Below are 23,150 nucleotides of genomic sequence, written 5' to 3'. Positions count from 1 at the left end.
TGCGACAAAATCTCTCCACAACACACCAAATGTGTAAAGGGCAAAGACACCTTGAGGACCTGCGTGTGAGGCTCCTCGAGCTGTACAGAGAAACACTAAATCATAGAATCCTGTAACAGATTTACAGCCCTTTACTTTCAGCTGGCTGAGCACTGGAAATAGCCGTGTGAGACAATGGTCAAATGATGTTGGCTTCTTTTCCTCCACCAAAACAACCTGGTGATTTACTGATCCAGCCTCATTTTCACAGACAGTGGGAGAGAATATAGACGAGGTGGTTTGGATGGATAGATGGGGACAGAGGGAGTACTTGCTGTTGTTTCGCTATCCCATGACAGAGTTCCCTGTTTGACTGGGGTGGTTGCCATGGTCACTATTGTGTTGAGACACTTATAGTGACACTGATAGTTATCGCCCTGCTGTTATTGATAGTGACAAAACCTGGCCAGTATCTGGCTCTGAATTCTTTCTGTGTCTCTTGTCTCGCTCTGTTATTTATTTTCTCTCTGCTGCACATGATATCTTTACTCTGTGTCCCACCCTGTTGTCTCACTCTGAGTCCACTGTGAACAAAGGTGTGTGTGTGAGAGAGGAGTATGACTGCCATCTGCTGTTGGACCTCAAACATTACAGCTTGTCGACAGCATGAACAGTTTTTTGTTAAAAGCAGTCAACTTTGTTCAAGTTTTCCACGCTGACAGTACTTTTTCATTTGCACAGTATGAGAAAACACAAGCGAGATGAGTGTACAGTTATAAACCTCAATCATGAAAAACAGAATAAATAATCTGAGATAAAAATCCACAAGGGCCTTGAAGACAGACAAAACAAGTCTTGGTGACAAGCAAAACTGAACTGCAAAGAAACAAAGAAAAGCATTATGAAAGGTTTATAAAGAAGATCTTTATATTGTAAAGATAATAAACTGCAATAAAACAAGTGAAGAAAATGACAGCATTTATCTCTTTCCCTCTCAGTCACCGCCTGGAGGTGAGAGCTCAGGTTGCTCAGGCTTTCCTTGCCAAGTTCCAGCTATCTAATGAGGAGATGGCCATGCTGCGAGGGGCTCGAGATGCGCCCATTACTGAGGTAATCTCTATTATAATGTAGACTAATTAATTAAATCATGTAAAGAATCCTCCCATCTTCACCCACGGGATGGGAGGATGCAGTATCAGGTACAGATCAGTGTCTTGCTGATCTGTGGCTTTCTTTTCCCTTCATTTTTCGATTCATTTTCTGTATCCTCTAATTGAAGGATGATAAATCTCCCTCATCTTCCCACAATATCTAATAAGTTGTAACATTTGGTCAAGATATGCCATAGCCCATCAAAACTGGTGATCTTAGTGATTTGAACATTATTTAATTGACTATGATATGCACATAAGTAATTTAGCATGTGAAGTAACAACATGCATCTGTGAGCTTCAAATCAAGGTTATATCTGTCAGTATTGAAAGATCAGATAAATCTGCTGTCCTTAGCTTTACACCAGAAAGCATTTTTATCAAAACTGTAATTTTTCATGTTTTGCCAAATATGTCAATTGACTTTTGCAAATCTGAAACCCATATCGCTCCCAATACATTAAAGTTTCATTTGATTTCCCAGGATTTCTTCAAAGCTCTCAGCAGAGTGAAGCACATTCATGAGGATGTGAAAATACTCTTGAGAACCAACCAGCAAACTGCGGGGTAAGGTGCACACGCTCAATACAAAGTGTTACTTTGCACTTCTCTTCCTCTGACAGAATAAAATAATGCGGTCTTCTCCAGTGATTTTAGTCTTGTTGTTAAATTCATGCGCTTATTTTGAAGCTGAATGGTGAAATAGATGAGTGGGGGGAAAAAAGTCCAGCCAGGGCAGGTATTTTTGTTACTGCCGGGGATCTGACATTATGCTACAGGTTATGGGTATGTAATATGTGATCTTGGTGTGTGTGATTATTCCAGGTTAGAGATCATGGAGCAGATGGCCGTGTTACAGGAGACATCTTATGAGCAGCTCTACCGCTGGGCTCAGAGTAAGTACAGTACACAGAGTTAATATCACAAGCACACTGACGGATAAAACTGACTCACCCTGACCCTCATTATACAAGGCCTCTATACTGATCTTGAACTTTACAATCAAACTAGCATTTTGTAAACATTAATGAAAAGTGCACTACCATAATCAGTGATCTGAGTTTCTTTTGTTTCCAAAAAGTTTCTACTGTCTGTTGATTTGTCAGTTGTTTTTCTTTTTTAAGTGGATGAAGCTAAATACATAATTACGCTCTTTCATGTGAGACTATTGGCGTGTAGAGGACGCATTTGAGGACACATGTGACTCATAACCTCTGTCTGAGGTTTTGCCAGAAGAATGCCAGAAACCAAAATTTTCCTCAGCTTAGCCATGTGTGTTTTGTCACTGAAATTAAAATGGAAATAAAACACTGAGATCACAGAAACCTCATTTTGCAAGAACACATTAACAAAATATAGAGCATCTGCTACATTAAGAGTTGCTCCACAAACACTTGTATTGCACTTATACTCATGTGCTATAAGACCCAAATCCAGAAATTTGACAAGTGAAAGTTTGGTAATAGACAAATGTAAGATATCATGTAGTTTAATGATGTCTGTGCATGAAGTGGATGTCATTTTATTTTGTAAAGGGTCTCTTTTTTAAATGCATTTGTTAGTTGTTTATGAGGGAAAACTACATTGTCACAATAGTGTTACTGCACCTTGTTTTAAGAGAGCATTAACTTGTTTTTCCAGCATTAGGTAGAGTCTGACACGAGTGGAGTGTGTTGACCTATTTTCTCCACAGTCTGGAAGATTGGTCACTGCCTGTTTATTTTTTGTATTGTCTGAAGCATAAGTAAACTGCCTGACTTCTTGGTACATACTCATGGGAAAATATGATTTAAAATTGTTTCTTGGTGCTTAGATTTGCTTCTTGTCAACAGGGTTACCATGGTCCAAAACATTTAGCAAGAATGAATGGAGCATTGCACAAGCATAGTAAGCAGAAAGACTGCAGCTTATTCGTTTTAATAGTGCCCTACTCCAACAGATACTTTTCTTGTTCTTTTTTCTATGAAGATGAATGCAGAGGACTGACCCAAGAGACCTGTGATATCTGCCCTGTGTTGACTCAAGCCATGGAAGCCTTACAAGACCGGCCAGTCCTTTACAAGTAACATACAAATACACATAACATGTTGTATTGTCTGTTGTCTTCCTCTCGATTCTTATTAGTGTAATTATGTCTTCTAAACGTACAAACAGCTGGTAGAAGTAGACCTTTGCAGTGATGTTTTGAAATGTCCAAAATCAAGGGATGGATATACATTTTTTCAAATGAATAATAACTGCAGAATTTTGGTCCTAAAATGCTTCTGTTTACCATAGCCTTGCCAGATAGCTAAAGGCACTAAATAGGAACAGAAATTCATGCTTGTTAAATTAAAGATTATGTGACCCTTTCCCCACTGATTATTAGGCTCTGTATTTCGCTCTGTAGACTACTGCAGGTGAATTGTGACAACGCATCGCCAAAGAGATTCTTGTCACTGTGTTCTTGGTGAGAGATACAAAGAGGCTCTTGATTAGAAAACAACAGTGCAAACAGCCTGAAACAACGGAAAATGTCACCACCATGCAACGCAGAAGAGGAAAGTGCAGATTGACGTGAATAAATCACACCAAAATATAAGCCATCAGCATCATAACAAACTGCATCTGCAAGTTTCTTACAAATACCGTATTTGGCCATCTCCTCATTAGATAGTACAAAAGGTTTGTATTTTGCAAATATGTACTGTATTATATATGTAATATATTCCAAACTAATCACTTAAGTTTTTTTGCCCAAAACAGACTGAAATCATCATTTATCATCAAATAAACATAATACATAATGTATTTATTTATTTGAAATTCATGATATTGTACGATAGTAATTCCAAAATTCCCTGTGTGCATTATGAAGGCCTACATGTTGAGTGTTTTACCTACTTCATCTGACAGAAAATGTTATCTGTTTACAAAGCCTTTTTATAGTGCTTTAAAACCGGCACTGTTTACTGTTTGCAGGCACTAAGTCTTCCTCTTCTGCTCTTTAACTGGGGCATGTTGAGGTTCATTGCCCCCCTGATGTCTAGAAATATATAAACAAATGGTTAAGCCACTTGAGAATCACAATATACTATAAACCATTATGTACCACTGGGTCATGAAAATCTTCATGTGCTTTGAAATTCCTATTAGGTATTAATAAGTCTGAGTGAATGTCAATATCTATGTAATTGAATTATTTCCTGTAGTACAGTCAAAGCAACTTGTGCTTATGTAAAACAAAGAATAGCATAGGTCTCATACTTTTCTTCATGCTCAGTATTTTTAACTTTTTCCAGAGTACTAGACAACACAAAGAAAAGTCTCACTCGTTACCTCAAGATAGGTTTTCAAGGCACACCCTCACTGTGTGTCTTCATTCTCTGAAATGCACCTGTGTCAGTGCCCAGAAAGTGTTCAAGGTTACGGGCTGGCTGGGAATGTTGAGGCTGAGATAGTGGAGACCAGCGTTCCCAGAATCTGAATTCAGCACTATCTTCTGTTTAGTCTGTCACAGAGCCTGCCACCGCCAAATAATCAAAACAACCTCAGAGTCTTTCCTTTTGGAAAAACTGCCTGCATTGTTGATGTATGTCAGCTGACCTCCGAAACACAGTCTGCACGAAAACGCTGCAGCAACCGTCTTTTCACAGGAGGCCTGGGTGTTGAATGTTGCCTTCTTTCTCTTCTGTTTGGTCAGGTACACTCTGGATGAGTTTGGAACTGCGCGCAGGTGTGCCGTGGTACGAGGTTTCATCGATGCCCTCACCCGTGGTGGGCCAGGGGGAACTCCCCGCCCCATAGAGATGCATTCACATGACCCTTTGAGGTGCATCTCCAAGCTTGTCTCCAGATATTACAGGAAATAGAGTACAATTTTCAGAGACACACCTGTCCCTTTATTAAATATTTAGGAATAGAAGTGTTCTAAACTATATTTTAGATTGTATGATTGTAAATATCATAATTCCATAGTTCCAATCAACAATGTCAAATGTCTATTTTGTCTGAACATGTCTGTGTTTCCTGTTGTACCACATCCTCTTCCGTCTTCCTCCTGTGCCCAGGAGCCAAATGGGAGATTTTCTCAGAAAAACAGCCACGTGTGGAACACAAAATCACCTCCACTTTATAGGAGGCACCAGCAGTTCTGAGAACATCAAGTTCTTTCTCACCTCCCCATGTCCTCACACGCTCACAAACACACTTACACACACACACAGGCTTATACACAATAATTCAAGTTTAACCTTGCTGTTTTCAACCATTATGTAACACCAAAAGCCCTGTGTTTTTGTGTGTGCAACACGATGACCCATGCCTCGATGTAGCTGTGGTCTCGGTGTGGTAAGATTAGCCCTCAGGTTGGCCCCACGGTGATGTACTGTTTAATACACACTGTTTTGACGCTTTTTTCAGGTATGTTGGGGACATGCTGGCCTGGTTGCATCAAGCCACAGCCTCAGAGAAAGAGCACCTAGAAGCACTGCTGAAACAAGTCACTCTGCAAGGTATGATGCTTCTTGCACACTAATTAAACATTCTGAACTACTCCATTGTCTCTGGTTAATGCCACACCTTAAATTACAAACAGTGCAATCACACAAACAGCTTTTTTTAATCCCCTTGGTTTAAATGCTGTCCTTATTGGAAACATTTGCTTTGTTGCATTTTTTATGTGGTGTCTTTTACAAGTGAATCAGGGCTTGTAAACAAATGTCTCACAGACACAAGTAGCTTGTTATCGAACAGAATTTGTCGTTCAATTCGATTAGAGATTTAGGTTAAAAAGGGTGAAAAAAATCTAATTCCAGTACATATAGTTCAGCCTGATGGACTAATCCTGTGCTTGTTTCTTTGGTTCTCAAAGCACTTAAGAATGAACACAGATCAGTCAGACAGGGGTTAGCCCTTTGTCCATTTTTTTAATGCTGGTATATTGCATCCATTACATTTATCCCATGTCAGTATCTATAACCTTTTGGGGGTAGTTTTCTGCATTGAATTTTGTTCATCATCTCACTCCTAACGAAGCATTGAGAGTTGACTTGGAAAAAGTTCAAGTCCTGCAAGCAGGTGTCAGTGTGGTTATATGGTGCCACCACCAGATAGTACTGATGATGGCATTGCTGTCACCTGCCTAAACATGGTGAACTGAAAACACAAATGTACAGTTGGAGTAAAAATGAATGTGTAAACACATCCTAAGACATATGATTAATTAGAAATGTACCGCATCCTCAAAACAGATCATGTATTTAATATCAAATAGCCCTAACTATTTGTGTCTGTGTCTGTGTCTGTGTCTGTGTGTGCGTGTGTGTCTTCCTCTTTCATTAGATGTAGAGGAGAACATGCGGGAGGTTGTTGGGCACATTACTGAGGGAGTCTGCAGGCCACTGAAAGTGAGCAGCAGCAATAAAGAAACACTGACCTGCTCTGTTAAATGCACATGATGTTCTGTCGTGTTAAGCTCATTTACTCACTCATTTTTCGTGTCATGGATCTTGTCCCTCAGGTCCGGATAGAGCAGGTTATCGTGGCTGAGCCTGGTGCTGTCCTGCTTTACAAGCTGTCCAACCTGCTCAAATTCTACCACCACACCATCAGGTATTTGAACTAAACCTGCAACAGAGGGCAACAGTTTTGATAATCGATTAATCATTTAGGTCATTGGTAGAGCAAAACATACCTTGGGTATTTTTCTTTTGCTAATTGGGAACTTGCTGCTTTTCTTTGTTTTGTCAGCTGTACTTAATAAACAGTTAAAAGATGTCACTTTGGGCTTGTAGAGCCTGTGATGAGCATTTTCTTTGCTTTATTTTGACATATTTTAGATTAAACAATGAAGACAAAAAAATAATAATGTAAATAATGACCAGATTCAGGACTAATTGACCTATCCACATATTTGATTTTTGACCAGCTCCATTATTGGTACCAGTGTGGCCTCCTTGCTCATCACTATTGAAGAAATGCACATCCTCAGCAAAAAGATGTTCTTCAACAGCCTGAGCCTTCATGCAAGCAGACTCATGGACAAGGTACAGTATGAATTTTTTTTAAAAAAATAATCTACTATTTTGTTTTCTCTTGTACAGTTGTGACAAAGTGAGTAGTAGCATAACAATACTATCAACCTGACACAGAGACAGAAGTCGAAGAAGCAGCAGCTTTGTTTTTGAAATAGACGGTTCACAATGTTCTTTCATAAAATCGCTTAAATGACAGTGCAGATGTTCAGTATTGCACCCTGCGGACACACATTGTGTATTTCAGCTCTGTGTCTAAACCCTCAAAGACAACAAGGCTATTTCTGAAGCACTTATGCTTGTAAACAGTTTGAGCCTGCTAGCCACAGCATCAAAATGACGCTAGCTGCCAAAAAACACCAAACTTGTTCCCGTTTAGTTAAATTGCCATCCAAATATACCCCAGCACGAGCGGGGGCTCTTCCACATAACACACTGGCTGTGTCCTGATCAATAGCAGTTACAAGAATTATCCCTGTAGCTCGGTGTTAATCAAATTTGAGGCCCTCTGGGTTTTGGTGTCAATTCGAGCTAATGCCAGGAACACAGCCTTCTCATAATTTACTCTATTAGGTGGACAACAGTGGCTGGTCTTAGTTCTGTGTTGTGTATCCAGAAGCCAATGAAATCAAAACCCTCTTCATTAAAAACACTCGACAGACTCTGAACAAGCTGAGACTCAGAGTAGCAGCAGGAAGCAGTTGTATAGTGGGTCTATCACGCTGCTCGTTAGGGATGTTTAATGCTTTGATAATGTTGTGAGGACCACTTGTCTTAGTGAAGGCTACAGCTCTCACACACCAAACCTCTGCAAGAATAACTTTTCTCTTTTTTGCTGTCTCTTTTTCCGACCCTGTCTGCCTGGACAGGTGGAGCTGCCACCTGCAGACCTGGGACCTACATCCTCCCTCACTCAGACCCTCTCCCTCCTCAGGGAGGTGCTGGCCTCCCACGACTCGTCAGTTGTTCCTCTGGATGCCCGCCAGGCTGACTTTGCTCAGGTAAACTTACGTTTAAACAGTATGATCAGGATGGAAGAAAAATCAAACTTGTCTCCCTTTATTGTCATATTTTAACCAGTTGCTGTATCTCTTAGATACTTGGGATATAAATGTAAATAATACTTGTATGTGTCACCTGTTTATCAAAGCCAGTGATATTTCATACTTCTATTAAAAGTAAACATATGTTTTTTTCAACTTTGACTCTACTTTCCCACAGTTTTGAAATGGGTCCCGTGTTGAGAGAGATTGCCGCAGCTGCATGGGCGAAACAGACTGCAAAGTAATCCCCACAAGCAATTGTGCACCATCAATTTACATCCACTAAAAGGACTTCATTTTGCCACTGACAGGCTCAGATTGCTATTTGAAGAGTCTGACAATGTTGTGGAAAAGACCTTACAGAGAAATGATTTTTTTTTATTTACCTTTCGCTGATCTGTTTGTTATTTTAACCAAGTCTTGCTCAAATAGAAATCTCATTCTGTAATCTTGCAGGCTTTTCCCCATTAGTAAAATCAGCTATTAATTCAACCATGACATTAAAAGTTTTAACATAACAATAAGCTATTCTTTCTGTACTGTGAAACAAAAAAATCTATCTTGTACTTCTCTCTCCAGCTCTCACTAAAATTTCTACAGTTATTTATCCTGCAACAATTCACCTCTTGCATTATTTCAGAACTTCTACTTGAGCAAGACTCGGTCACAATAACTAACAGACCAGCAGAAGTTAAGGGAAAACATTTAATTTCTTTATAGGGTCCTTTCCATATTGTTTTCAGACACTTATAATAACGATCTGAGTCTGTCAGTAGCAAAATGATGCACAATAACCCATAGGGATTACTTTGCAGCCTGTACTTGATGGCTAGATGGCTAGATGGCTAGATAGATAGATAGATAGATAGATAGATAGATAGATAGATAGAGTACTTGAAGAGAAAAATAAATAAATAAACCGTAGCATATTCTGTAAGAAAAAGATACAAGTCTATAAAAAATCTACAAAGTATGCAACATAAAGAATACACTACAAAACACTTTGATATACTAAGGTCAGAACTGGGTCAGAATCATATAGCTGTCAGTTTTCTATTAGAGACGGTGATTAGATTGAGGTGCTGAACAGGGTTATTGCCAGATACAGAAAAGATTTCCTGTGTCTATCCTTGTGACAGCCTCTCTCAATACTTGACCAATTTCAAAAAATGTTGTTCCCATTAGTTGGACACAAAAACAAGGGAAAATAGGATGCAAGTTGAAAATTACCAAAGTTTCTCTTTAAGGCTCTGTCTTTGTCTTTCCCAGGTGCTGTCTTGCATCTTGGATCCCCTCCTACAGTTATGTACTGTGTCAGCCAGTAACCTCGGCACTGCTGATATGGCTACGTATATGGTCAACTCACTGTATGTCATGAAGACAACTCTGGCTCTCTTTGAGTTCACTGACAAGAGGCTTGAGATGCTCGAGTTCCAGGTCTGCCCTTATTATAGACTATTATCAACTAATTAATTGTGAATGAGATGGTTTAATTTTTTTGTGATTTAGTATTTTGTTTACATTTCATTTCAATTAGTCATGGACATGAAACTCATAATGACAGACCACACCTTAGTAGGACACCACAAACAGAATCACTAATGTTATCTAACATGATAACTCAGCTGGCAGTCATAACGTTGTCTTTGCGTAGGAGTATTGTTCATTGAAAATAGTTTATTATTCTCTTTCCTTTCATTAAAACCCATACAGCCCAAATCTTTTATTAAAAGGATTTTATTTGCTGTCTCACTGAAGGGCATGCGTCATACATTGTTGTTCATGCTCAAATGCGCCATCTATCCTCTATTTTTAGCTCATCTTTTGTAAGTGAGCACCACAAGGGCTCCTGTGGAAGTTTCATTATCAATCGCACCATGGCTCTCTATTAACCACAAGTACCACTGGCGCTGGCTCGGACTGTATTTTAAGCCACTCTCTCCCACAATTTCTAGATTGAGGCTCACCTTGACACTCTGATCAACGAGCAAGCATCCTACGTGCTGACCAGAGCCGGACTGAGTTACATCTACAGCTGCGTCCAGCAGCACAGTGCTGAACAGGTCTCACATGATACGCTTAACTACACATTTACATGCACTTACACATGAAGTTATAGAATTGTGAATTTTTCCCCTCAAATCTCTCCTGCTAAACTCTCTGATGGCCCTATTTTTTTATTTTATATAGGCCCTAACACTATTGCTTACACTGCCTCTTTGGGCTTTACACTAGCTATCATTATGGTTAGCACATGACCAACGCTTTATTAGGGCATATTGGTGTTTCTATCACATGCTCAGATGAGAAAGGGACAGAGGGAGGCAGATCATATTATGTTCTATTACAAATATTATAGCTTTCCTAGAATTGTCTGATGAGAGAGCTGATGCCCCTGAGTCTTCCTTGCTCTTGACACACTTTGCCACTCGGCTGACTGAGATCCATAGTTGTGGTTTAGCATGTGAGTCTTGAATCCTTGGGTCATGTCAGGACAGACCACACCCTGCTGCTGCTGCTGCTGCTGCTGCAGCTCTACGCAAAGCTCAATCAAGAACTGTCATTCTTCTGCAGACTACCTCTCTCCTTGGGTGGCCTGTCTTGGGTTTTTTTTAGATAGTCCTCTGTTTGAAAAGATGAAGTCTAGCTGTCCACACTCAACAGCATATCAGATGTCAACAACTGGAAAGAATCCCCAGGTTTATCTTATACTTTTCAGGTTTACTTTCACTATCTGCTTAACATTTAATCCTTGTAATTTTCTGTGATACAGCCGATGAATAAGTCAACAGACACAAGAAAACAGTAATTAAAACGAGGCTGGCTTGTTGCTAGCAGATGAGTGTGCAGGCTCAGAGTATGTTTGTTAATGTGCTCATATACCCATAAAATCACTATGTACTGCATTGTAGCCGACCCTTGCACTACCTTCTATTTGCTGCTTTTAATGTTGGCAATTTAGGCATTTAAGCTTGACGTAATGCTGCCATTCAGGATAATCAGTGTGAGCTAATTGCCTTAAAGGTACCTGCTGTTGTGTTCACAGTCTGTCATTTCTTAACCTATCAAGATTTAGGGTCGGAATTTCTTTAGTTTTATCTGTTTACAAATCAAGATTCACCATGTTCAAATTTCACTGTATTAAAAAAACCAAACTTCTTTGCCCTATAAATCTATTCACTATTTTTGGACTACATGAGAAACTGAGGTTATCAAATCACCAACATTATGAATCTCCTACCAACTTAAATCGACTCTCTTTGCAGTTTTCATTAATGAATCCTGAATCCATAATAATTAAACAGAAAAGGGCTACAACAACCATGACATCAAACTGATGCTCACCCCATAAATCAGCCATTTAAGCACTACTTATAGTCATGAAAATAGATGTGACATTTTATTATGATACACATCCTTACTGTCCAGCCCTAGAGTAAATCTTTTTGTTTGTTTCATCAAGGGTGGAAATGCGTAAGACACTATGATGATGAAGATGTGTTTTTATATTAACATTTTTTAAAACTTTTTCTTGAAAGTCCAGTGTAATGGATTTATGGCAGAAATTGAATATAATATAATAAGTATGTTTTCTTCAGTGTATAATTGCCTAAAAATAGGAATTGCTATGTATTTGTTACCTTAGAATAAGCCATTTATATATCTACATAGGGAGTGGGTCCTTGTCCACTGAGTTTGTCATGTTGCACCACCATGTTTCTACAGTAAGCCATAACAAACAAACCAGACATTGGCTCTAGATAAGGCCATTTGCATTTTTGTATTTCAGCATCAGCCACCTTAGTCAGCAGCCTGTCCATGAGCTGAACAGCGTCTGAAAAACATTGATTTAAAAAAAAAAATATATATATATATATATATATATATATATATATATATATATATATATATATATATATATATATATATATATATATATATATATATATATATATATATATATAATGTGAATTTCAGGTTAAATCTCTGCAGATAATTCGGCTGCTGGTGAGGAAAAAAATACACTCTCCAGTCCTCACCACTAGATTCCACTAAATCCTACACACTGCTTCTTTAAACAAAAAAAAAAATCCTTATTATATGTTTAGGTGGCCAGTATTAATCGTGCTCACTCAGTCATCATTATGTCCCTGCCTCTATCCATTTTATGCACTTACTGAGGAAAATATAGGCAACCGAGAAAGAAGAAAAGCTTTTCAACACTGCCTGCAAACTTGAATGAATGAATGACAGACCTCAGACACTTGGCTTAGGTTCAGTCCAGAGAATGAGCACTTTTACTGTTCAAAAAAACTGACCTTCAGTATTGGATTGTAAGATGATATTTACTTTTCTGCCTCAGGGTCCTCTGTCCCTCCTCCCCAGCATGGACAGCTCTTCTGTGAAAGCAGCAATGGTGAGTTACACTGTCTCTATTAATGCAATGAAAGCAAATCTTCCTGCATGGATCAATAAATTCTCACTTAATGATCATGATTTTTTTTATTCACCCGCTCTTAACTCTGTCGCATAAACAACAGGTCCAGTTTGATCGGTACTTGTCGTCGCCTGACACCCTTGTGATGCCACAACTCAACTTCCTGCTCAGTGCAGCCATCAAGTGAGTTCCTCTCCCTATTGTTGATATGAGCTGTCTGTTCAGACTTCATGTTAAATGTTTACAACATCGTGCTGCTTTTGGACAAGGTACAGCATATTCAGAGTGATAAAAATAGAACAGGAACGTTGGCCTAATCGTGTTCAACATTCATTCATTTTGCAGATGTAGTACGATTATTACTGCTTTCCAAACAAAACACTCGACTAAATGCATGGAGAGTTTGGATGCTTAATTGCTGAAGCCACCAACACCTTGAGAGAGTGGTCAGCAGGACTGCCTGTATTTGTCCTACTGATCAGAAAAGGCACATGCTTTTAGCTCTCCAGCTACTACATTGGAGGGCTCTTTCTGTGAGTCACGTTTACTGGGAAGTGCAGCAGGCTTGAGGAGCACTCTGTACCTCAGGTTAATGTTCTCTATTAATGGACATGGAAGGACTGATGGGCAGGACGCCATTAATTAGCTTCTGGTCCATTTCTCACTCACACTCGTTCCCTGAAATTATTCCTCCTCTTTGTCTTTTCTCTCTCTCTCTCTCTCTCTCTCTCTCTCTCTCTCTCTCTCTCTCTCTCTCTCTCTTTCCCGCTATCTCTCAAGTCTGCTACTCTGCTCACTGAAATACACAAAAACACCCCCCAGCAATCTGAAAACACTCTTGCAGTGCAGAAATAATGGGAATGTACTCCTCAGTCTCTTGTTTCATGTTTTGTGTTAGTGCACTTAGTTTGAAGTAAGATGGTATACACAGCACTATGGTTCTGTTCTCTGTGGGCCAATTAAAAATATGGGTCTCAAGAGCCTGAGATGGATACAATCCAGGTGCTACCGCTGTGTCCATAAGTCCTCTCAATAGGCTCTTCAGTCACATTGTTGCATCCTCTATTTATACTCCACCGCAAGAAATAGTCACATTATGTTCAATCACTGACAAAGTGTTAAACTTCTAAAAGAAAACTAAAGTCTATACGATGTAACTGAATTTGATTTTAAACATCTGTAGAGATTGATGTGGAAATCCTTTAAATGAAATGATTAATATTGTACTTCAGATTAAAAGTTGGCTTCAGTTTTGATTAGAGGGAATAAAATACTCTCATATGAAGTCTTTTCATTGCTAAATCAGTACATGTTGCTGTGGCTGACACACTTGTGCATTTATGCTGTAATATGTATCCATAGATGGCAGTGTGCGCCACATACTGCCACTGATTGTTGTGACACAGCAGGGGCACACAATGGTCACTGAACAAAAACAAGTAATCAGGACAAAATTCTTACTCATGACTAACTTATTCAGCTGTTGGTCGGTGACTAATTACAGTAGAGCTCCACTTGTCTGATTTAGCCTACAAGTGTTGGAATTTAAAAGGCCCACTCACTGCTGGTTCTTTGTTTTGTGAGTATAAAAATGTAAAGAGTTTTATCTGTTTGTACAGGGAGCAGATTTTCCGTCAGTCCACAGAGCTGGTGTGCAGAGCTTATGGGGAGGTTTACACAGCGCTGACCAGCCCAGCGAACAGCTACAAAGACCTAGAGAACCTGCTCCCCAGATCACCTCAGCAGGTTCAGACCTTACTGTCCTGAGAGACACTTTGTCCTACCTGGTTTATCTCAAAAACACGAGATGAGCCCCGGCAAAGGACTGCCTGCACGTTATTTGTAGAGCTGTGTAATTTGTACAGCGTAATAACACAAATGTATATCAAAGTAGTTGTTAAGGTGGGGTTCTTTGTGGGAAATTTGGAATGTGCGCTGGCCTCAGAGACAGACACTCCTGCATGCCAGGAGGAAAGAACATTATATGTGTATGATCCATTTACTTTCACTGCAGCAGGCAGTCAGCTTATGTTTTTTTCTCTCTGGGAAGCACATATGTCTCCTCCTTCCTGTGTGTTTTCACGCCATATACACTGTTTATTTAATTATGCTTCATAAGTGTATAAAACAATGTATTTTTATTGAAAATACTGAACATTATATGAAGAAAAAAAATGAATAATATTAATTTAAGAGGCTTGTCTTATTTTTCTACACTTAAGAGTGGGCAGTAAAACTTCAGCCACAATGTTAAGAGAAACCTCAGAAGCTTCAGCGGCAACGTTGTGTTTATTTTAATCTGTTTTGAGTCGTACAGATAAAATGGAAAATGTGTGTCCTTTGGCTTCTCAAAGAATTGTCTACCATGCTGACTAAGATATAAACAAGACTATAATAATAGTTATAATACTGATTCATACTAATTTACCATAAATTCCTTTTTTTGACCATTTACAACACATCATGGTGTGTCAGATGGAGGAAAAATGTTTTTATTCATCATTAATGCAACATTAAGCTGCAACGTAATATTTGAATGTATGAACAGATAAACTAACTTTCCCACAATGCTCTGTCTTTAAATACAGCTTCTGCTCTTGTATTTATTGATATTTTAAGCAGCTATAAGGAGTTTGTAACTGTTAATGAAATTTAATATTGATGCCTCTATTCGACCCATAAAGCAAATGAGACCATCAGCGAGAAGATTGCCCATTTCTTTATGGTTATTTTTAATGCCTGCTCTGGGTTGGATTCCCTGTGAAATATTGCACAAAGAATTTACAATACACAGACTGGAAGAGCTTTTGTTTACATTTTCCTGGCAAAATTTGGCACTGAGAGAGAGATAGAAATATTTCTTTGGAAAATTTTATTTTTGTTTTGTGGGTATGGCTGATATTGGGGCAGGATTAGCAAATAGAAAAAGTAAAGAATTGACCGAAAAGCATAAAAAAGCTAAAGGGGACTGTGATAGAGCATGGGCAATAACACAAGTCAGCCTCGGTCACTCATTCAAGAGATGGAGAGAATTGCTGGATTTGAAAGAATTCAAAACTGATCCTGAGTTGGCCATCTTAGACATGTATGTAATATGCCTATTTTATTCATGAAATGCATTACAAGATGTGGTTTTACATCAATGTCTGAATTTCACATTGGCGAGCTAAAACAAAGTTTACTGTGTTTCACCATTGTCATGCTACATTTCTGCGTATTGCACAACAGCAAATGATTATAAAAAAAAAGAAAGAAAAACAAGCACGATCAAGATTTTTACAGTGCCAGACCTGTGCTTAAGGTAAAACTATCCCTTTTGTCCAGAGGGGGTGCTAAAATTAACACAAAATTAAAGTTTCTTGTTGTTGCTTTAAAATGATGTTTTTAGTACTAGTGTTAATTATGGCATCTGTTTTTACATTTAGTCTTAGTCCTTAGATCAAAATGCCTATAAGTTTTAGTCAAATTTTAGTCATTTTATCTTTCATACTTTTAGTTGATGACATCTCAAAACTGTTTAGCTGACAAAAAGTTGTTACTTTGTTTTCTCTCTTTGAAATAATACATTTAGGCTAGTACAAGTATCAGAAATTGGAATTAAGGTGACAATTTGCATCAACTGTTGAAATTTCATCTAGACATTTTTTTTTGCTTTGTCTCATCAACGAAAATAAAACATGGATTTTGTCATAGTTTTTTATCACATAGACATTTTTTTAAGCATCAAAGTCTCGTCTTCGTCACAGAAGAAAAGGTCACTGAGGAACATTTTTCGTCATAGTTTTCGTTAATGAAATGATCTCTGTTTTGTTGAGACAAATCTCAACAGTGCTTTGTTAAAGGGAACAAAGTAGTACAGCAGTGACTAATACTCAATGAAATTTAAGTATAAAAGATTTAGGTCTCTAATTTCACAAGGACAACAACCAGATTTAAAAAAATTAAGAGCTTTGTTATCTTTAAAATAACCTCAGTCTATTTAAATACACAGTACAGTCAACAGTAATATTGTGGTATTTTTCATCTCACGTAAAAGTAAAACACAACACTGGACTGTTGTGACACGATGGCGTATTATATCATATCTGTGAAGATCTGACACCACCCAGCCCACATAATCTCCAATAAAGCACCACTGAAACAGTAAAGATAAGTGAATATGGATCCGGATTGTTGTTTGGAAATCTGGTCTGAGAGGCAGCATTTCATTTCTGCTGTCTGACATCAAGGTTCATGGCAGCAGGCCTGATCTTGGCAGCACTGCCAGCACTGAGGCCCAGGATTTCCCCAGCTCACCGGATGTTACTCAGATATCATTGGCCAGGACATCGAGTACTGGGAATAAATGGAATACCACAAAGTTCAGCATCTGGACAGGCGCTCTAAAGTCCTTTAAATAGACCGCCTCTCTCTTCCACTTCTGCTTGGCTCTGCTCAGATACAAGCTGGATCCATGAGTGTTTTAACTCAGTACTCTTTGGCAGAAAGTCGGATGATGTTTGAAAAGTGGGATAATTGAATAACAACATATTGTTCATGTGTAACAAGACACAAAGTGCGCACCCTAACTTACTCAGCTTCACATTGGTTGTGTGTGAATACATGTGGGCTTACACAGTACAGCACGTGAGAGCTTTTTCCTGCTGGTGACCATATTAATGAGTTAGCAGATGTGAGAGGTGATGGAGTCACCACTTAGAGGCAAGTAGTGGTGAGCAGGGTGGCAAACATTCATCCCATCATCTGCTCCATATGACAGCTGTCACCAAGGTTTTGCCTGCTGAAGCATGAGACCAGCAGGAATCTGGGTTAAAGGATAATACTGAGTCTTTTTCCTCCTTCTCACTCCACTGGCTGGTGATAAATGTCAATCCAGAGCTAACAACTTGAGTCTTATCTATTGCTTCAGCAGAAACTTTGAAAGGCAAATGACTCACACAAATGCACGCTTACATGTTTACTGTGCTAACGATGCTATTTCTCCATGTTCATGTTTAGAAATGTCATAAGTTGCTTCCTCGCTCATGAATGAATCATCAGCTCCTCAAAGTAGGATTTGTTAACTAGTTGAATAAGAGAAATGGGGGCTTGATAGGGCTAGCAAAGTACTGATATATTTATATCATGATATGGGACTAGATATTGTCTTAGATTTTGGATATTGTAATATCGTAAGTGTTGTTTTTCCTGGTTTTAAGAGATACAATACAGTACATTGATGTCATTTGCTGTACTTGCAAGACTTTTCTAGCTGTTGCCTTTACCCACATAGGCATTATATCTACATTACTGATGATTATTTATTAAATATCTCATTGTGTAAATATTTTGTGAAAGCACCAATAGTCAGCCCTACAATACAGTGGAGCAGGAATGAATCCTAAAACCTGGAAATGAGTCAGCATTTGTGTACAATGCCTTTATTGAATGTATATTATGTTGAAAGAACATCAAAAAATGCCATAAAAAGATCTTCAAAAATGTCATGGTATAGTATGTCAAAAATAAACCTAATAAAAAATGTTATAGTATACTATGCTGAAAGAACATTATAAAAATGCCATAGTATAGTATGTTGAAAAAACACATAAAAATGTCAAAGTATATGTCAAAAAACATTTTAAAAAGTTGTAGTATAATATGTTGAAAAAACATGACATATATACTATACTATATATATTCTATGACATTATAAAAAATGTCTTAGTACTGTGTGTCAAAAAAATCATAAAAACTGTCAAAGTTTATTATGCTATAAAAACATAATTAACAATATCATTGTATAGTGTGTCATAAAAACATCCCCAAAAATGTGATAGTTTAGTATGTCCCAAAAAAACATTAAAAAATGTTATAGTATATCACGCCGACAAAACATTATAAATATCATACTACAATATGTTGAAAATACGTCTTAAAAAATAGTAATATTATTAGTATATAATAGTAATAGTATAATACGTCATAAAAAAAATAGCATTGTATAATATGTTGAAAAAAGAAATCATAAAAATATCATGGTATACTATGTCAAAAACAATTAAAAAGGCTAGTGTATAGTATTTCATTAAAAATCCTCAAAAATGTCATGGTACGGTGTGTCGGAAAAAACATAAAAAATGTCAAAGTATCATATCACATCATAAAGAATGTCATTGTATAGTATGTTGAAAAACAAAAAATGAAAAATGGAATAGTGTAGTATGTCAAAACACATCATGAAAAATAGCATAGTATAATATTTTGACAAAAAAAACCCCACAAAAATGTCATAGTATATGTCAAAAAACAAACAAAAAATATCTATACAATGTTTTTTTTAGGATGTTTTTTCAACTTACCATACTGTAATTTTTTATGATGTTCTTTTAACATATTATACTATGACATCATAAAAAAAATCTTACTACTGTATGTCAAAAAAATAGATAAAAAACATAGTTTATGATGCCATAAAAACATAACTGACAATATCACAATATAGTGTGTCATAAAAATGTCATAGTATAGTATGTAAAAAAAAAAAAAATAAATAAAAAATGTTATACTATAATATGTCAGAAAAAATGGCATGAAAAACAGCATAGTAAAATATGTTGGGAAAAAAATATAAAAATACCATGGTATACTATGTCAAAAAAGTATAGTATGTTGAAAAAACACATACAAATGTCAGTATATGTCAAAAAAAGATTAAAAAATGTCATAGTACAATATGTTGAAAAAATAAAAAAAATCATATTATGTCATAAAAACGTTAAAAATGTCTATACAATGGTTTTTTCTATTAAGTTTTTTTTTAATTACTATGCTGAAATGTTCTTTTGACAGACTATACTATGACATCATAAAAAGACAAAAATCATCAAAATATCATGGTATACTATGTCAAAAAAAACAATTAAAAAGTGCTATTGTATGGTGTGTCCGGAAAAACATAAAAAATGTCATATTATAGTATGTCGACAAAACATCATAAAAAAATATCATAGTACATTATGTCAAAAAAAAAGCATTTAAAAAATGTCATTGTATAGTATTTCAAAAAAACATCATTAAAAATGCCATAGTAGGGTCTGTCAAAAAACATAAAAAATATATATTATATATAGTATAGTATGTAGAAAAAAATAACATTAAAAATTCCATATTATAACATCATAAAGAATGTCACTGTATAGTATGTTGAAAAAACATCACAAAAAATGTCAACTGAAATGGAATTTAAAACATTCCCAATATAAGGTCAGGTCTGAGTGCAGTAAACAAACATTAACAATAACAGAGAGCCAGAAAGCGCAGCTAGTACCGGTGTATCAACACTGCAGAAAATATTGAAATCATTTCAAATATTCAGAATCTATACTTTTGACAGCACTATACTGCTTTTAACTTCAGTTTTTTATAGTGTTACCTTTCTGAACAGATTTATGTGTTTGGACTGGGCTTGGAAAAAGAAAATACTGTTGGTATGCATTTTTTAGCAGTGACACCATGGTTCAGGTAAAATACCTTCTTCAGTTTTCCAGCTCTTATCTTCAAACCCAGATAACCTCCTGTGCCATAGGAAGTTGTTGAGAATTCAATGACGAAATAATGGACTTTGTGCCACTAAAATACAATGTAAAAACACTGCAAGGTGTACAAATGTTAACGTGTTATCTGTTTTGATTACACTTTTCATTTCACAAATTGTGCTCTACCTGTGGATTATGGGCAGTTGCATCACAATAATGGGCAGTTGTGTGACCCCTTGTTAAACACTGAGCACAAACATTCTGCAAGAGGGGATGTTTTTATCCCCAATAATCTAATTCATCAGTCATTATGTGACGTGGTCTAAGTCAATACTTGAAGAGCGCTTTGTTTCTAGATTTCATCACCTCAGCCGAATTCTTGGTTTTAATTGAGTCAGTCATTCCCCTCACCTCTAACATAACTTATTAAGGCCATTAGAATAAAGACATTAGTTATGTAACATGCTCTCCATGCTTTGTGCACTAGCTGCTTTAAGCACAGAGCTTGGTCATCCATCTTATTATGGAGGCCAAAATATCTCCTGCCTCATATCAATACTACTCATAATTACTTCATCACATCCCTTTTATTATTTGGAAAGGTTACCTCATGTCTAACCTCTTTCTCTTCGGAGGCTATTATGTAATTTGTCTATTAGCACAGGAAGGGGAACACTGTGAAGTACTGACCTGAAACACTAGTGCACAGTAATTAATTTTCTTCTCTGATTCTCTGCTGCTCCCATCCCCCTAATTAGCATTTCATTCAGTGCTCTCAACACAACACAAGGCTCCAGAAACTTCAAAACTGCCTCAAAAGTCAACATTTGCCGCTAATAATTTTGGCACATAAGACACGGTTATTAATGCAGGTCCATCTGGCACTGCTATTGACAGGCATACTCCCTGGCTGACCAGATGCATGTCCAGGTGGCCTGATAAACAAAGCATATCAGAGACACTAACAGCACAGTGTTTGGTTAGTTGTGGGATGAGAGGAGAGCGCAGAGATGACTGGCTCTCTCCGGCCAAAGATTAGCCAATGATGGAGCTGCCTTGCGCTGGCGCTGTTGGAAAAGGTTGGACCCCCCGATGGTGCCCCAGAATGCTTGTACAGTATTGCGTGTAGCTGTGATACTTCATTGTGTAAGCTTTTCCACCCAGCAGAAACATGTTTGCTTTTGCTGGTATGAACACTTTGTACAGTGTCCTGGGGAGAGCACAAGCATGATCACTGATTTTGGAATTGTTTCACTAATGACCAGATCTGTCCTGTGTTGCTGATTTTCGTCACCCATGAAAAATCTCTTACGTTTTTTTTTTTTTTTCCTGGCATGAACATAATATCTTTTTTACAAAGTTTGTGCATCACGAAAGACATTTTTGAATATGTTAAACCTTGTGGCGGTGATGTACTTACAGATAATTTTTTACACTAATTCATGTATATTTGGAACTGAAGAACATTTTTAAAACTTTTTTAAAGATCACCAGGTTTGTCACCAGCACACAAACAAATCTATGAACCTGACAGACAGACAGACCTATTCACACTAACAGAATAGAGAACAAAAACATGTAACCAATTCACAATGATTAATGCCTCTGAGTAATCCAACATGCTGTCAATCATTACTCACACAGAGAACACTGTCTCCACTCTTGTTGGTCCGAATGTGGCCCTGCTGTGCACTTCTTCAAAGCACAGTCCCGTGACTCTCATCCTGAGGTGACAGACCAGTGCAGAGCTGTTAGGTGCAGGAGAGGAAAAAAGGGCAGTGAATATAGGGACAGGGGTTGTTCTTGTTACTGGGTTCATGGCCACAGACCTGGTCACTTCACTTTCATGTGTCCCTGCTCAAGGACAGTAATCAAACATGGCTGCAAGCACAAAGCTATAGCTGCATTACACACGGCCGTGTTTTGATGCCAGAGTGCCTGGTAGGTGATGCAACAGTGGGACAGGAGGCTGTGACCCACTCAAAGGTGGCAACACGTGCACTGCTTCTGCACTCAATCACTCTACCTTTTGTACATTGGTGGTCAACAGATGAGATCAATTTGTATGCGGTCTCTACCTCACATTTCCTGTGTTATTTCTTGCTTAACCTTTTTGAAACCTGAGCAAAGTGACAATTTCTTTCAAAAAGGAGAAGGCAATGAGCAACATACCAAGACATGACCCAAAAAATGGTAAGAACTTAGTTAAAAGTGACAAATACAGGAAAATAAACACATAAACAAACAAGAAAATGACACAAATAAAGTGCAGAAAATGCAAAAAAAAACATAAATGTTTTTTTTTGGGGGGGGGGGTTACTAAAACTCCCCTTTACCTTTTTTTTAAAAAAGTCAAAGTTCAAGTACAATTGAATTATTAGAAAAAAATATGTATTTTAAAAAGTTATAAAATTAGCAACAGATTCTACAATTTAATACCATATTTCCCATAAGCCCCTTTCTTATTTTAAAGTAAATATCACAGCTTGCACTGGCCTCATTTCCAATGGTTCCTCAGTCCAAAGTATTTTCACTTTGCCTTCCTCAGCACTGTGAACAGGGGGAAAATGTTTACTGTTTGTACTTGAGTCTTTCCCTCATTCCAAATGATATTTTTGCCAGATTTTTAGTTTGAACGTTTGCAGATATTTTGTTAAAACTATACCAACTAACTGTTGGTATAAGAATTTAATGACAAGTTCATGTTTGCATATTTTGACTCACCTTCTACTGTCTTGAAGGCTGTTGTGGCCAACCGCAGAAGTCTGTGGTCTGATATGGAAGGGTCAACAGCTGATAAGGCTCACCTGGGTCCTGGGGCTTGAAAAGCTGGGCCATATATCCACTCAGTCTCTGCCTTTCTACAGCTGACATCCACCCTGCATCACAGACCTCTTCCACAGCAGACATTGTGACATGCCATGGCAACAAGAGCACAGGTGTATTCAATAATGTTACTGATAGCTGCATTCCACTCAGCTGAAGCCCTAGTGTTCTGCATGTTGGCT

The 23,150-nt window shown here is 37.6% G+C and overlaps 1 protein-coding gene and 1 long non-coding RNA gene across 4 annotated transcripts in view; one reads left to right on the top strand and one right to left on the bottom strand.

Moving 5' to 3' along the window:
- cog6 (component of oligomeric golgi complex 6) overlaps positions 1–16,317 on the top strand; it is a 24,523-nt gene extending 8,206 nt beyond the window's left edge. For both annotated transcript variants that reach the window (XM_042486383.2, XM_088079173.1), the window contains 15 exons: positions 978–1,089; positions 1,615–1,697; positions 1,956–2,026; positions 3,099–3,192; positions 4,813–4,941; positions 5,532–5,623; positions 6,453–6,517; positions 6,631–6,722; positions 7,039–7,156; positions 8,014–8,145; positions 9,457–9,624; positions 10,143–10,250; positions 12,551–12,604; positions 12,729–12,808; positions 14,245–16,317. In XM_042486383.2, the coding sequence (XP_042342317.2) occupies positions 978–1,089; positions 1,615–1,697; positions 1,956–2,026; positions 3,099–3,192; positions 4,813–4,941; positions 5,532–5,623; positions 6,453–6,517; positions 6,631–6,722; positions 7,039–7,156; positions 8,014–8,145; positions 9,457–9,624; positions 10,143–10,250; positions 12,551–12,604; positions 12,729–12,808; positions 14,245–14,392 (1,546 nt within the window). In that variant the 3' untranslated portion in view covers positions 14,393–16,317. The remainder of the gene's footprint in view (positions 1–977; positions 1,090–1,614; positions 1,698–1,955; positions 2,027–3,098; positions 3,193–4,812; positions 4,942–5,531; positions 5,624–6,452; positions 6,518–6,630; positions 6,723–7,038; positions 7,157–8,013; positions 8,146–9,456; positions 9,625–10,142; positions 10,251–12,550; positions 12,605–12,728; positions 12,809–14,244) is intronic.
- LOC148189425 (uncharacterized) lies at positions 6,598–23,150 on the bottom strand. 2 transcript variants are annotated; one of them, XR_015776843.1, is made up of 3 exons: positions 22,867–23,150; positions 21,783–21,890; positions 6,598–6,737 (listed from the first exon to the last, which is right to left on the bottom strand). It is a non-coding gene; the product is annotated as an uncharacterized LOC148189425 (long non-coding RNA). The 2 variants fall into 2 exon arrangements; XR_015776842.1 differs by lacking the exon at positions 6,598–6,737 and adding an exon at positions 16,825–16,960.

Source organism: Plectropomus leopardus, chromosome 6, assembly GCF_026936395.1.
Source record: "Plectropomus leopardus strain MGB_pleo_1.0 chromosome 6, ASM2693639v1, whole genome shotgun sequence".
In the NCBI taxonomy this organism is placed as follows: domain Eukaryota; kingdom Metazoa; phylum Chordata; class Actinopteri; order Perciformes; family Serranidae; genus Plectropomus; species Plectropomus leopardus.
The sequence above is the reverse complement of the archived record's forward strand: the minus strand, read 5'-3'. Positions and strand labels throughout refer to the sequence as shown.